The sequence below is a fragment of the Chaetodon trifascialis genome, chromosome 5 (genome assembly GCF_039877785.1).
Source record: "Chaetodon trifascialis isolate fChaTrf1 chromosome 5, fChaTrf1.hap1, whole genome shotgun sequence".
In the NCBI taxonomy this organism is placed as follows: domain Eukaryota; kingdom Metazoa; phylum Chordata; class Actinopteri; order Chaetodontiformes; family Chaetodontidae; genus Chaetodon; species Chaetodon trifascialis.
Genome location: NC_092060.1, coordinates 16,669,495 through 16,685,544, shown reverse-complemented (window position 1 = coordinate 16,685,544; position 16,050 = coordinate 16,669,495). Strand labels below are relative to the sequence as shown.

Sequence of the window (16,050 nt, the reverse complement as noted above, 5' to 3'; positions counted from 1 at the left end):
CCCAAAGTTCATTCTGTATAAGTTTTCAGACAATGTTGTTTTACTTTAAGTCTTATCAGACAGACAGAGTAAGTGATTGCTAATAGTTTGTTTATTTACACAAATCCCAGATAATCGCCTGTAACTGTCACTCTGCGCTCCTGGCTAACCATATGAAAATATTAAAGGACAATTGTGTTGTTGCTACATTAAATAAGTCATTAGCACACGTAAGCTTCATTATACAGCTTTATTGTTGTGAATACCCAAACAGGCAACATTCAGGGAAACAGAGTAAAAATACACTAAAAACAAGGCTAAGCAATTACCCAAGATGCTTAGTGGGGGTATTAGGAAGGGGCAAATAGCCACATGGGAAAGAGGAACCCTGCAGCTAGAGACTGGATCTCTCCAACAGCCAAAATCTGATCCCATCCACATGTGGCCAGAAATAAATACAACACATGGTATTAATCACACAAGTCTATGGCAATTGTGGCTGTATACCCGATCTACCCCACAGCGAGCAGTGCGAGGATACTGCTGTAAGAGGGCAATCCTCTTACCACGGCTGCAGCAAAAGTCTGAAACAGCTGACTGTGGATTTCCCTCAACCATTCATACATTCCTTCAATCAGAGATCACAACCCCATCCCATAAGTCTAGATCTCAGGACTGTGGAAACGTCTCAGTTAGCAACAGGATGAACTTCAAGAGGATTTTCAACCAACTGTGTCTTTGCTAGTTTTTCACTTAATAGGTGGCTGTCTGACCCCTCAGTCAGTTCAATCCTCCGGGCATGCAGCAGATGTTGTGGCTGTATGAGCACTGATGCCAAACAAGAGCAGTGCAGACCTACATCTGTTCTGGTTGCTGTTGATTCAGAAAAAAAAAAAAAGAAATGATTAAACATAGCACAGGACCAGCTGCACTTAACAAAGCTATCAAGCACTGGTTGTTACATCAGAGAGACAGGTATATAAGTATGCCCACAAACTGTTTTATTTTTATTATTAAGCAAGAGCATCGGCATAATGAGGCACCCTGACTCCTATCACCCAGCATGGATTTTTGAATGACACATGAAGATAGTGTGCACAAATGTTTTTCATTAGTGCAATGTTGTTAATACTCATAGAAGTATACCCAGACAGCACCCTGGAGAAAAGCCTCCGTGCCTTGATTCTGCTGCAGTGGAGTTATTCTAAAATGAGAGAGGCAAGGTCCAACCTATAGGACTCATCCACACAGCTATGAGTCAATGGACTAAGACGTAATGAAACTGAGGGCTTATATAACCAAGTGGTGGAGAGGAGAAAGGGTCAGACCCACTCACACAGTGCCAGGCATGAAAGAGTAAGAAGAGTGAGACAAAAAAAAAAAAGTACTTTACTATTAGCCATGAAACCAAGATAACCAGATCAGACACACTGGACACGCTCATGAATATAACTGGCGTGTCTCTTTATCAGCACAGAGGAACCAGGTTTGACCCATATACTTAAGGGTAGTGACGAGCCTGGGCCAATTGACATCAAAGCCACACATGGCTCTGAACCAGTCTCATCATGTTCTAGGACAAATGACAAGAGTGAAAGGGGCTGTGCCAGGGAGTCTTGGCCCACAGTTGTGAATGCAGCCCACAATGAAATATTTGGCCCACTGACTCTGATTTTGCCCTGTTAACCCAGAGACAAAGATGTACATCTGAATGCTGTGTTGTTACTAGTTTATTTAATGTAATTGTCAAATAGTCACATAACTAAAAAAAAATAAATAAAATGTTTTATATACTGTATGAGCATGATAATGTGGGGCAAAGTCACAGAATGGAAATGTTACATATAATAGTGAGAAATAGTAATTCACACATATACACAGGCAGTCTAACTCGATATAGAAACGTTTCGCATCTTTGTCAACGCCTTATCTGCCACTCTGTGTTCAGAGTAAAGCAACACACAGAGATGTACAAACAGCTTATTGACCAAATACTCTATAAGCCTCACTGCAGCAGTGCCTGTGCTTGCTGACATTCACAACAACAACTTCCTGAGTCACCAACACCAATCCATCTGAATGGCCTGCAAAGAGGAAAAGCTGATACACACACAGAGACCAGCACAAGAACACAGAGAGAGTGCATCTAGTGTCAGCACATATAATTAAGTGCTCACAAGCATCTTGACAGCATGCAGTTTATATGGCACAGCATAACAGAGCCTAAAACAGCAAGTTCTTGTTGAACTAATCAACGCAATGCCAATATAATACTCAACAACCAATACTGATATACCACCTCTCTTCCTCCTTGAGACACATCAGCTTAGTGAAAAATAACTGACAACTTGGTCAACTGTAAGCGTAAAATGCTACTCTCTACTCACTCTGAATTAACCCATTATGGTTATATGTAAATAGACATCAAAATAAATAAAGAACAAAATAGAAAAAAAAAATAAAGCTCTGGAAATACACATCTAATTTCCATTCTTTAAGTGCTGTGCTGTGAGTGTTGCTGCACTGCCAGACCTAACTAAACATAATTTTTGCACTCAGCCAGTGAGAGGAAAGTTTGGCCAAACAAAAATATCATCGTTATTTCTTAAACCAATTGCTATGGTCAGTGGCAGGCCTAAGGTGCTCTAAATTCACCAGTTCTCTTTCTACAGTAAACATATTGTTGAGGGGGGAATGCTATTGATGGACATTATAGACATGGCCAATTACCTGCCTTCATTATTCAGCTGGATTAACATTTTAAATCATGCATGGTGCTATAGTGGGAAAGAGAATTGATAGGAGAAGGGTCTGTCTAATCATTGATCTGATGGTACAACAAGGACAAGGTTTACAAGATAAATATCACATACAGAGAGAGGGGGCACTGGAGTTTTTGGATGCTTACAGTTTACAAAGCACAACAATGGAGAAAAGGCCAGAGATGAGTAGTTTTAATGATCTTGGATAGAATAACCATGCATTCATTTAATGTCGTATTACCTGAGCAAGAGAGAATGAGCATACAGAAGCTGTAGGTCATCCCCCATCATTAAACAGTAGTAATATGTGCAATTACACTCCCAGTGGGTGTTAATGTTTGGTCAGTTTTGCATGTTTGAGAGCTGATGTCTGTTCCAGTCTCATCTCAGTGGTGAAAGTTTTGTCTGGGATGGAAGCTGAAATGTGCTGAGGAGGAAGCGGTTCAGTACAATCATCCTGTTTATAAAGCTGGTGGCATAAAAGAGGTTATTCTGAAATCAGAAAAAAAAGAGATGTCCTTATTCTATTTTCAGTCAATGCAGGACATCAGATTTTTGGCAGGGGTCTTTGATGTAATTGTCTCACTCTGGCAGTGTCTTTCTTTCTCTCTGCACGTCACCAAGGGAGCATGCTCTTCTTCTGCTCTGTTTTCTTGTTCTCTGCCTGTTTGTCCCTCTATCCGTGCACCCCCTCTTTCTACTGTCAAAGTGTTTTTCAATAAGGCGGATTAACCATATGGAAGTATGTGTGGTGTGTGTGTCTGACCACAAGCGTGTGTGTGAAGTGTGAACATAAAGATAGTAGCTGTTTTCGTTGTACCCTACTGTGTGTGTAAATTAGATTACCATCACTGCTGCTGACCTCAATGTGAGTGGCGCCATCCTCCAGCAAAGCTGGAGCAATAAAACACAATGTGCCCTACAGACACACAACAGCACATGCAGCATCCACAGCCACAACCCTACAGGCACAAAGCACAGCAATGCAGAGCTAAAGAGCATGTGGCAGAATGAGAGAGGAGATAGACTGCAGAGAAAAAGGCAGAAAATGATAGCGAGACAGAAAAGGGTGGCATATGAAAAGAGGAAACGAAGGGCAGAGACATAAAAGCGGGAAAAGGAGGCCAAGAGTGGGATGGGGGAGGGGGGAAACTGAGAGTGATATCAATATGGAGGGTAAAGAAGGAGGAGAGGAAGAATGTGGAATCAAGAGAGAGAGAAGCTGCAAAAACAGAGGAAGAAAAAGCAGGCCACAGAATTAAACAAAACAGATTAGAGGCAGAGTAGAACACAGTACTATGAGGAAAGGCATCTTAAAGAGTAACATCCATATTGCAGTATCTAAAAAAAAGAGACCATACATGAAGTATAGGGTTTGTGAGGGGACTCAGAAAGGGACAGCGAAATAACAAGGAGATAAAACAACGCAAGTCGTTTTGAAAGGTTTTCATAAAATATGAGTCAAGGGGTTTGGGGGGTGAAAGCAGATAAAGTTAGAAAGCAAAGGCAAGAGAAGAGTTTGCTTGGGAGAAAGTCGTCAGCATTTTTTGTATGAATGAAGACAAGCAGCTATATAAAAAAAAAGAGGCTCAAGCTCATGAAATAACGGAGGAGACAGTAGATACAGTCACGCTGCAACGGCTGTGTCTCCTCTCTCTAGCTTGTCCTCTTATCCTCTCTCCCCATGACACTGAATACAGTTTGATGAGGAAAATGCTCTCACACACTTCACAACAACAACATACTCAGACACACAAAACACAAGGTTCATTGCACTGTGAATGGTTTTCAGCACAGAGACTGCATGCAAACGCGATTGCACTGATCTGCAGCCAGCCAAGCAGACAGACAAAGCCACTGGAGCAAGCAGCCACACCCCCACCAAAGAGGCACACAGAATGAAAATATACTATGACAGACATGCTGCATTCAGTGTACAGTGTCCTGCTGTACACGAATAGTTACATTAAAGTCAGGTAGTGGACCACGCCACATCCCATGTGCTCATATTCTACATGCAGCTCATGACCTTGCTTAAAATTCATCCGATTATTGTCTCTCATCTGTTTTGTCTTTCTCCAAAATGCCATGGCAATGTAACGAAAGTGCAGTGATGTACAGTTTAGGAAGAGGCAACTCACACTGAAAACGGGAGACAACCAATGTGATCCACTGACACCACCCTGCACTTTTTAGGTTTAATGAGATGCACTCATTTTTAATCACATCAACAAATCTTTTCTGGGCATCTGCTGTCCAGGCACAGCTTAGCACTGCCTCTGCATTGCAAAACACATGATGCCTCACACCCACTTATCTCACACAAACATGTGCATATGAAATATGCATGCACACATACACACACAGAGGCAGTCATTGCTATCTAGTAGAAAGTGTGTTCAGCATCTCCCGATCTTGAAGCTCAGCTCCTGTCTTACTCTGAATCTGAAATGATACTTTTCCTTTCCTGCATTCACGCTCCACTCTGGCCAACTGCTTTATTTCACATGCTCCTCCGTGGGTCAAAATAATGCCAACAGCTTTTCAGCGAAGACGAATTTAATGACAATTTAATACATGTTTTTTCTAACAGTCATTTTCTCGGTAGGAAATCTAAGGTTGACCCAGTTGTTAGAGAGGAAAGATTATCTCCGCCCTATGAAATATCTAATTAGAAGCTCAACTATTGCCGCCTTCACTATTGCTTTAATATCTGCACCATCTGTTGCCTGATTTACAACGGACATTTTACTGACATAAGCCATGTGTATCTAAATAAACCCATTTCCATTAAATATTGTGAGGTGTCTATAGATGAGCCACACAAAAGCCACTTCCCCTCCCCCCTCCTCTACTGCTCTCTCCCTCCCTCCTCTTCCGCTCTTCCGCTGCTGTTGCTAAGACCGCTGAGCACATGCTAGTCTGTGAATCCAGTAGGCTCAGAGAGGTGGATCTCCTCATGTGTTGCTATGGGCAACACACAGTGTTCGACAGAGAATCAGCCCAGAAGCACAGCATGCAGACCTTCATACATGTGATAAAATGTGACCTATTTTTTAGTAAGTCAAAAGCGATCATCTGCTCAGAAGCTAGTGTGTACAGTGCCTTGTATATTTCATGCGCAAAGCACAAAATGGCATTGAAATAAAAAAAATAGTCAAAAATATAATGCTTGCTGCTTTGCAGTCCTGTAATCAATGAAGATCCCTGTTAAAGCAAAGCGCCCCAACCCCACCTGACTGGCTGTACATTGTGATTCAGTGCACACCAGCCGCAGGCTCTCTCATCCACTCTCTGTCGTGGCTGCAGTCATTCATGGCCCACTGAATCACCTCAACTACATTAGCAAGCACAGACCTTGAGTAACTCTGTCAGTCGGTCACTTTCTCTGTGTGCAAACATGTAATGACCATATAGATAGGCACATAGAGGGAAAAATAGAAAAAGAAGAAAATGTATGTGTACAGGCATGTAAGACATACAGACCTCAATTTCTGTACTGTCAGAGTTCATCAATATCTTTTGTAAGGTTGTATCATTTTTGTATGAATTACATTTTCAAGTAAATTGAGACAGCATGAAGTTAACACAAACACAGCACACTAACGGCAGTCCAACGTGTTATGAATCACTTAGCACCCTGAGCTGTGTGAGAGCCAACCATGCACCCACCTGTAAACCACCAATTCAGCACTCTCATAACAACACACAACCTCCTCATTTCCCCCTCTGATGAGTTTTTATGTCTGTGGCACAGTCCTATCCAGCTATTCAGAAAAGGTGGTATGATTCAGTACTTTTTTCACAATTTAACCATTAGGATGTGAATCTCATCAATCACAAGCACTCATACCAGTACTGCCTTGAGAGAAAGTGATCTTTCTTACCTCTACAGAAGTACGTCTCCTGTCAGGGAGCACCAGTGTATTCGCATGGCTGCCAGGGACTATTGTAGATCCTATACTCATTCTGGGTCCAACTAACATGTACCGCTTGTCTCCTGATCTGTACTGGATGCTGTGACACAGTGTCCCATCATAATTAGTCTCTTGTAGATATTTTGAAGTATAGTCTGTGGATTTGGAGCACTGCATTGCAATCAGCACGATGATACTGATGATAAAAAGAACTGAAACTGAGCCCAAAGTTATCATCAGATAAAAAGTCACATCATTCCCCTCTTCAACCGTTGCTGCACTTTTAACATCAGACGCTGCAAAAGCCTCTTTGGGCTCCACAACTTTGACAATGACAGTAGCTGTTGCTGAGAGGGAAACGTTGCCATTGTCTTTGACCAGTATGAGCAGTTTATGCTCAGCCTCGTCTGTCTCTGTGAATGAGCGAAGTGTTCTGATCTGTCCTGTATAGCGGTCCAAACCAAAGAGACTGTGGTCAGTGACTTCCTGCAGTGAAAACAGTAACCAGCCGTTATATCCTATATCAGCGTCATAGGCTCTGACTTTGGTCACCAGGTGTCCTGCGTTGACATTGCGGGGAATCTCCTCCACACCTTCAGCAGAGCCGTTGGTGCTGAGTGGATACAGGATGACTGGAGCGTTGTCGTTCTGATCCAGAATGAACACGTTCACTGTGACGTTGCTGCTCAGTGACGGAGTTCCGTAATCTGTGGCAACAACGTGGAACTGGAAAGTTTTCACTGTTTCGAAGTCAAAACTTTTTAGCGCGGTGATGTGTCCATTTTCAGAATTTATGTTTAGGAATGATGTAATTTTTTTGTGTTCATCCCCATTTCTCACAATGTTATAAGATATGAGAGCATTGTCACCCTCATCACAATCGTGAGCACTCACTGAAAATAAAGAGGACCCTGCAGCATTGTTCTCAATAACATAAAAAGTATATGGGCTTGTGGAAAACTCTGGACTGTTATCATTCACATCTGATACAGTCACACTTATTGTCTTATGAGATGATAAAGCTTGTTCACCAGCATCTTTAGCAATTATTGTTACATCATACTGGGACTGTTGCTCCCTATCCAGCAGAGATTTGGTGACAATGGAGTGCATGTTGTCTTGTAAAGATGGTGTTAATGTAAAAGGTACGTCCTCACTGATATAACAGATTACCTTTCCATTTACACCTGAATCATTATCATTGACACTTATCAAGGCAACCGTCGTTCCAGGTTTGGAATCCTCAGGAATTGCCTTTGAAAAGGATGTCACCTCAATCTCAGGTGCGTTGTCATTCAAGTCCACAACAGTTATTACAACACTTTTTTCTGTTGCTAGGGGGACTGGTCCTTTATCAGAGGCTTTGATGTCGATTTCATACCTGTCCTTTGCTTCAAAATCTATGAGTCCTCTGACAATAATTTCACCAGTATTTGCGTCAACTTCAAAAAGTTTCCTTAATTTATTATTGACATTATTGCCGAATGAATAAACCACCTCCCCATTTAAACCATCATCTAAATCTGTGGCATTTACTTGCAAGATAGTTGTGCCAATAGGTGAATTTTCATCAAGGACCGCAACATATGAGTCTTTGGCAAAGACTGGCATATTGTCATTTACATCCAAAACATTGACTATGATGGCCATGGTTCCCGACCGAGCAGGCTTCCCTCCATCAACGGCAGTCAGCAGTAATCTGTGACTTCTTGCAGTTTCTTTGTCCAGCGGTTTGTGCAAATACAAAACAGGAATTTTTCCATCCTCTCCTCTATCTTTAACCTCCAGACGAAAATGATCATTTTGACTGAGTCTGTACAGTTGAATTGAATACGTGTCACTGTCTGGATCACGGGCGCCTTGTAGTTGAAATCGTGCTCCATGTAAAGCAGATTCTGATATCTCTAAATTCGTCTCATTTTCGGAGAAGGTGGGGGAGTGATCGTTTACATCCAAAACCTCAATGGCGACGTAATGCACCTCTAACGGGTTCTCCAGCACGGTCTTTATGTTGATAATGCAGGTGCTGGTCCGTTCGCACACCTCTTCTCTGTCTATTTTTCGGTTAACGTGTAAGATGCCATTATCGTTTAGTTGAAACGGCGGGTCGGTCGATCCAGAAACGATGCGAAATCCTCTAGAATTCAGAGCACTGATATCCAGCCCTAAATCTTTAGCGATATTCCCGACAACAGCACCCACAGTAAGCTCTTCGGGAATAGAGTATCGTAGCTGTGCTGAGGCAAAATTGAAAGTAAGATCCAAAGAAACAATGAGAACAACCAGGCGCTCCCACCATGCCCTGCATCCTCGTCGTGCCATGTCGGATTCCAGAAAAAAACACGAAACAGTGTGAATATGAAGGTCAGAAATTAAAATGTGAGTCTAGGCGGGAACAGCCAGTGTGAATAAAATGGACAATTACCAGATATTAGAAAAATGTTGAACGAAGTGAAACATTTGAAGCCATCGCCCGAAAGCACAAGTGCACCCTGTCGCGAATAACACCCATCGGCTGACGTAGAGGATGTTCAGCCGGAAAGTCTTTCGGTTTCACAAGCAGTGACACCAAGCGAGCTGCCGATACAATGCAGATACACTATCAATAACAAGATATTCTTTTTATGAGACGTTCAAAGTGGTGAAGCGTTTCCATTTTTTGCTAACGATGGAAGCACAAAAGGGGGGGGGGGGACGTGAACTATTTCAAAATTAACAAAACAGTCCAACGATGAATGCTTTAATTGCACTTGACTAAAATGCACATATTACTACTTTGTTTAAGCAACTGTTGTAGTTACAACTACTCATATAATGAGATGAAATAGGATTAAAATTGCAACTGAGAACCGAAACGGCCAAATGTCAAATTTCACAAAACTATATGCGAAGCAAACTGCACACATGCAGCATATGCAGGAGAGTCTCGACTGAACTAATTAATCAACGATGAATAACACATGGATAGCACAGCATAATGAACCAAGCCAGGGTGTTCACAAAAGTCTTACCTCCCCAGATGTCCTCCTCCTGTCAGGGAGCACGAGTGTATTTGCGTGGCTGCCAGGGACTATAGTAGATCCAATACTCATTCTGGGTCCAACTAACATGTACCGCTTGTCTCCTGATCTGTACTGGATGCTGTGACACAGTGTCCCATCGTAATTAGTCTCTTGTAGATATTTTGAAGTATAGTCTGTTGATTTGGAGCACTGCATTGCAATCAGCACGATGATACTGATGATAAAAAGAACTGAAACTGAGCCCAAAGTTATCATCAGATAAAAAGTCACATCATTCCCCTCTTCAACCGTTGCTGCACTTTTAACATCAGACGCTGCAAAAGCCTCTTTGGGCTCCACAACTTTGACAATGACAGTAGCTGTTGCTGAGAGGGAAACGTTGCCATTGTCTTTGACCAGTATGAGCAGTTTATGCTCAGCCTCGTCTGTCTCTGTGAATGAGCGAAGTGTTCTGATCTGTCCTGTATAGCGGTCCAAACCAAAGAGACTGTGGTCAGTGACTTCCTGCAGTGAAAACAGTAACCAGCCGTTATATCCTATATCAGCGTCATAGGCTCTGACTTTGGTCACCAGGTGTCCTGCGTTGACATTGCGGGGAATCTCCTCCACACCTTCAGCAGAGCCGTTGGAGCTGAGTGGATACAGGATGACTGGAGCGTTGTCGTTCTGATCCAGAATGAACACGTTCACTGTGACGTTGCTGCTCAGTGACGGAGTTCCAGAATCTGTGGCAACAACTTGGAACTGGAAAGTTTTCACTGTTTCAAAGTCGAAACTTTTTAGCGCCAGAATTTCTCCATTTTCAGAGTTAATATTTAAGAACACACTTACACCATCTCCACTGCCGTCCCTGGGAATGTGATATGAAATATGCGCATTATCACTATCATCAAGGTCCGATGCCCGAACTGAAAATACGGGTGATACTAGGTCATTATTTTCAGTGATATAAAATGTATATGGGCTCATTGAAAACTGGGGTTTGTTATCGTTCACGTCTGATACAACCACAGTTATCGTCTTTTCAGATGACAGTGATGGCTCACCGGCGTCCTTTGCAACAATTGTCAGTTCATAAAAAAACCTTTCTTCCCTGTCCAGTTGTGATTTGGTCACTACAGCGTACATATTATCCTGCAGGGACGGAGATAAAGAGAAAGGAACGTCTTCACGAATAAAGCAAGAAACCTTCCCATTGGGGCCTGAATCCATATCATTCACGCTGATCAGAGCTACTGTTGTTCCAATTCTGGAATCCTCCGGAACTGATTTGGAAAATGATGTAACTTCAATCTCTGGAGGATTGTCGTTAAGATCGATTACCTTTATTATCACAGTTTTGTCTGTGGAGATAGGGATAGTCCCCTTATCTGAAGCTTGTATGTCAATTTCATAACTTTGATTGTCTTCGAAATCAATCACCCCGGTCACATTAATTTCGCCCGTCCTCGGGTTTATGTCAAATAGTTTTTGCAAATGTACATCCGCTTCTTTACCAAATGAGTAAACAATTTCGCCGTTAGCACCCTCATCCAAATCAGTCGCATTGACCTGAATAACTAACGTGCCAGGGGGAGAGTTTTCTTTTAATATAGCAGAATACACATCTTTTGTAAAAACTGGGGAATTGTCATTAACATCAAGCACTTGAATCAATATTTCTGTCGTTCCAGACCTCGCCGGCCTCCCACCATCAGTGGCTGTGAGGATGAGCGTGTGTTCTCTCATGGCCTCTCTGTCTAACTGCTTCTGTAAAATCAGAAAGGGCATCTTACGGTCTTCGCCTCTCTCCTTCACTTCCAAACGAAAGTGGTCATTGTTGCTTAATCTGTAGTGCTGGACAGCAAACTGACCGCCATCGGGGTCGCGTGCAGGCTGAAGCTGAAACCTTGCTCCCGGTAATGTCGATTCAAATATCTCCAATCGTTTCTCTTTCTCCGGAAAGACGGGGGAGTGGTCGTTTACATCCAGGACCTCTACAGCCACATAATGGATTTCCAGAGGATTTTCGAGCACTGTTTTAAGGTTGATGACACACGCGTTACTTCGTTCACAGATCTCTTCTCTGTCCACTATCCTGCGCACATACAGGATACCGTCGTCCAAACGAAAAAGGGGTTCCGTTGAACTGCCAACAATACGATACTCTCTATCTTTCAGTGTGGCCTTATCAATTCCTAAATCTTTCGCAATATTTCCAACAACACTTCCTTCTTTCACCTCTTCGGATATGGAATATCTGATCTGAGCGGCGGCTTCGCTCCAAAACGTGACCAAAACCACCATGAAGGCGACGCATCGCCATCGCTCTGTCCACGCGTGGCGCCCGCTTTGTTCCATTATGTACAGCAAACAATATTGACAATAAAAATGTTAATTTCGGAATCTATACTTGTAAGGGCATGAAGCAATAACCTGCCACAGTCCTTTGAAAACTGCGCTCCATCGCCGAGACAGCCCTGGGAATCGTACGGAGCTAGTATCTGCCCTTTATACGCAATGCCAAAATACAGGGTTGGACATACTAGAGACAGTATTTGCCATTATACCGACACCATGCGACCCAGTAGATTATTACAGCACTGTACGAATAAAAGAATAGGAAGATTAAAGTTAGTACCACATGGAAAACACGAGGCAAATGAGACAAACATCCTGCAAGATATCAAGAAATATTTGCGATTTTTTTCCCCCTTTCCTGAAGCAATGGACTCGATTCAGTCAGTTCCCTCTTCAAAAAAGGAATATTTCTGATTTGGCATTTGAAGGGAAACGGAAGCATTACCCCAACGCAAAAACAAACAAACAAACAAAAACCTTTCAGCACCACGGACAGCGACACTCACAGTGCCCTCAGACGTGTCGGCAAAGATCATAGTACAGTTCTGGAAAACTGCAAGAACATACACTACAGTGTATCTCCAACTATCCAACAAGACGACAACAGCCTTATCTATATGCAAAAAATAAATACATATGGTGGCAGGTAGACAAGTGATAGATACTGCCTTTTAAACATCATACATGATATTGAAAGATACAAAAAAAAAAAGAGAGAGATTTGACTTATGCGCATTAGTAGTTCTAAACTATCACCACTGAAAATGGCATTAAGTGGTATAGACCTGGAAATTCTCTGTGTACGGGATTAATGTAATAAATGATCAAATATTATTAAACATCGGCTTGTATAGACATGTGTATTGGGGTAGCCGTTACTGCATACCTTATCAAAAATAAATAACAAAAAGTAACGTCATTATGTTTATCTTACCTCTCCAGATGCTCTCCTCCTGTCAGGGAGCACTAGTGTATTTGCATGGCTGCCAGGGACTATAGTAGATCCAATACTCATTCTGGGTCCAACTAACATGTACCGCTTGTCTCCTGATCTGTACTGGATGCTGTGACACAGTGTCCCATCATAATTAGTTTCTTGTAGATATTTTGAAGTATAGTCTGTTGATTTGGAGCACTGCATTGCAATCAGCACGATGATACTGATGATAAAAAGAACTGAAACTGAGCCCAAAGTTATCATCAGATAAAAAGTCACATCATTCCCCTCTTCAACCGTTGCTGCACTTTTAACATCAGACGCTGCAAAAGCCTCTTTGGGCTCCACAACTTTGACAATGACAGTAGCTGTTGCTGAGAGGGAAACGTTGCCATTGTCTTTGACCAGTATGAGCAGTTTATGCTCAGCCTCGTCTGTCTCTGTGAATGAGCGAAGTGTTCTGATCTGTCCTGTATAGCGGTCCAAACCAAAGAGACTGTGGTCAGTGACTTCCTGCAGTGAAAACAGTAACCAGCCGTTATATCCTATATCAGCGTCATAGGCTCTGACTTTGGTCACCAGGTGTCCTGCGTTGACATTGCGGGGAATCTCCTCCACACCTTCAGCAGAGCCGTTGGAGCTGAGTGGATACAGGATGACTGGAGCGTTGTCGTTCTGATCCAGAATGAACACGTTCACTGTGACATTGCTGCTCAGTGACGGAGTTCCAGAATCTGTGGCAACAACTTGGAACTGGAAAGTTTTCACTGTTTCAAAGTCGAAACTTTTCAGGGCCAGAATTTCTCCATTTTCAGAGTTTATGTTGAGAAATGAAGCCAATCTATTTTCTTGGCTCCCATCTCTGAGAATATGATATGATATGAGAGCATTGTCGTTCTCATCACGATCAGAAGCTTTAACAGAAAACACAGAGGCTCCTGGCTCATTAGCCTCAGTGATATAGAAAGTATATGGACTCAGTGAAAACTCTGGACTGTTGTCATTCACATCTGACACCACAACACTGATTGTCTTTTCAGATGACAGTGGAGGTTGACCAGCATCTTTTGCAGTTATTGTTAGATCATAATGTGACTGTTTCTCTCTGTCCAGAGGTGATTTAGTGACTAATGAAAACATTTTGTCTTGTAATGATGGCGATAAAGCAAATGGAGCATCTTCACTTATGGAGCAAATAACTTTTCCATTGAGACCAAAGTCCAAGTCATTCACACTGATCAGGGCAACAGTAGTTCCAGGTCTGGAGTCTTCAGGGATGGAGCTTGAAAATGAGGTAACTTCAATCTCAGGTGCATTATCATTCACGTCAACTATCTTAATAATGACACTTTTTTGTGTAGCCAGAGGAGCGAGACCTTTATCTGATGCTTGGATTTCAATTTCATATTTGTCCTTCTCCTCATAATCTATTACACCTTTCACAATTATCTCACCTGTGGAGGGATCCATATCAAACAGTTTTAACAACCTATGACTGACACTGTTGCTGAATGAGTAAACTATTTCTCCGTTCGGGCCATCATCCAAATCAGTTGCATTCACTTGTACAACAGTGGTGTCTACAGGAGAATTTTCAGAGAGCATCACCGAATAAACATCTTGAGAGAAAACAGGAGCATTATCATTAACATCTAAAACATTTACGAGAATATTCATTTCACCAGATTTCGGAGGTTTCCCTCCATCCAGCGCAGTCAGTACTAACGAGTGGCTTCGTACTGCTTCCCTGTCCAAAGATTTCTGAACAATTAATACAGGTATTTTACCATCTTCTCCCTTATCTTTAACTTCCAGACGGAAGTGGTCATTTGCACTGAGTCTATACTGCTGAACAGAGAAAGGACCACCGTCTGGATCACGTGAGGCTTTGAGCGGAATACGTACTCCAGGTAACACCGACTCTGAAATTTCCAGCGTTTTCTCTTTCTCTGGAAAACTGGGAGAGTGGTCATTTATATCCAGCACTTCCACTCCAACGTAATGCACTTCCAGTGGATTTTCCAGCACTGTTTTCACATTAATCAAACACGTACTGCTTCGTTCGCACACCTCTTCCCTGTCAATCTTCCGTCTTACGTACAGGATGCCGTCATTCTGATCTACATGGAAAAGAGGTTCCGCAGCACTGGAAACAATTCGATACTTCCTGTCTTTCAACGTGCTCTTATCTAATCCCAAATCCTTTGCTATATTCCCGACCACAGTCCCTTCGTCCACTTCCTCAGAGATTGAATATCTCAATTGCGCCGAAGCCACACTCCACAAAAGCACCGCAGCCACGCAGCCGATCCACCTCCTTCTCGCCCTTCTTACCTCGCATCCTCTTTGTTCCATGATTAAAACAAAACTGTAACGATTCCTCACTGGATTAGTAACCGTGTTGTAAGAAATTAGTCCAAGACATCTGGGTATTCAAATGTTCACTCTTGTTCAAAAATGTTGAAATCACGGGGCACGATTAATAAAGCCTCGCTTGGCAGCTTGCTGCTGCCTGTATCGAACTGAGAGGAAGAGGTGGAACCAAATCGCAGTGACGACAAAGTAAAGCCGCAATTTTCCTAACACACTGACACCACGCGACCTCATTGCTCATTACAAGGAAAGTTTCTATAGCTACTGTATAGCAGACTTGAAAGGTTTAATATTAATTTAGTTTGAGCGTGTGTAGAGACTGTGGAGTGACAGTACATCAGGCGAAGAGGTGCCTTCTTAAGCTCAACACGCAAGCAAACAACTTAAATTCATTGAATGAAGATGGAAACATCAAATCCTCCCAAAAAAATTAATGTTCCATTAAAATAACTTTGAATTTTATTTGTTGGACATATGTAAACAAATATGTATGAGGAATTCGCATTTAACAAATCAGTTAATACTATTCTTGCAGTGTATCAACAGGTATTGAAAGAGAGCAAACTGATCAGCACCATGGACAGCGAATAAAGGCCTTACACAAGGCCCAGCCGACTATGTGATGTTGTATAATATTACAGAAGCCCAAAAAGCTCAAAGCACATTAGGATCACAAAGTGCAAAATATTCTACATTGTGCAAAGAGTTATTCAATAAAT

General features: G+C 42.3%; 1 protein-coding gene across 17 annotated transcripts in view; it reads right to left on the bottom strand.

The window, feature by feature from the left end:
- Window positions 1-16,050, bottom strand: part of LOC139331568 (protocadherin alpha-C2-like) — a 208,430-nt gene that overhangs the window by 128,431 nt on the left and 63,949 nt on the right. Inside the window, exon 1 of one of the 17 annotated variants that reach the window (XM_070963097.1) lies at window positions 12,956-15,518. The exons of 14 other annotated variants lie outside the window; for them this stretch is intronic. In XM_070963097.1, coding sequence (XP_070819198.1) covers window positions 12,956-15,313 — 2,358 coding nt within the window. In that variant the 5' untranslated portion in view covers window positions 15,314-15,518. Of the gene's footprint in view, window positions 1-6,628; window positions 9,338-9,669; window positions 12,288-12,955; window positions 15,519-16,050 lie in introns of those variants that run through there. 2 more of the 17 variants (XM_070963104.1, XM_070963103.1) reach the window with 2 other exon arrangements.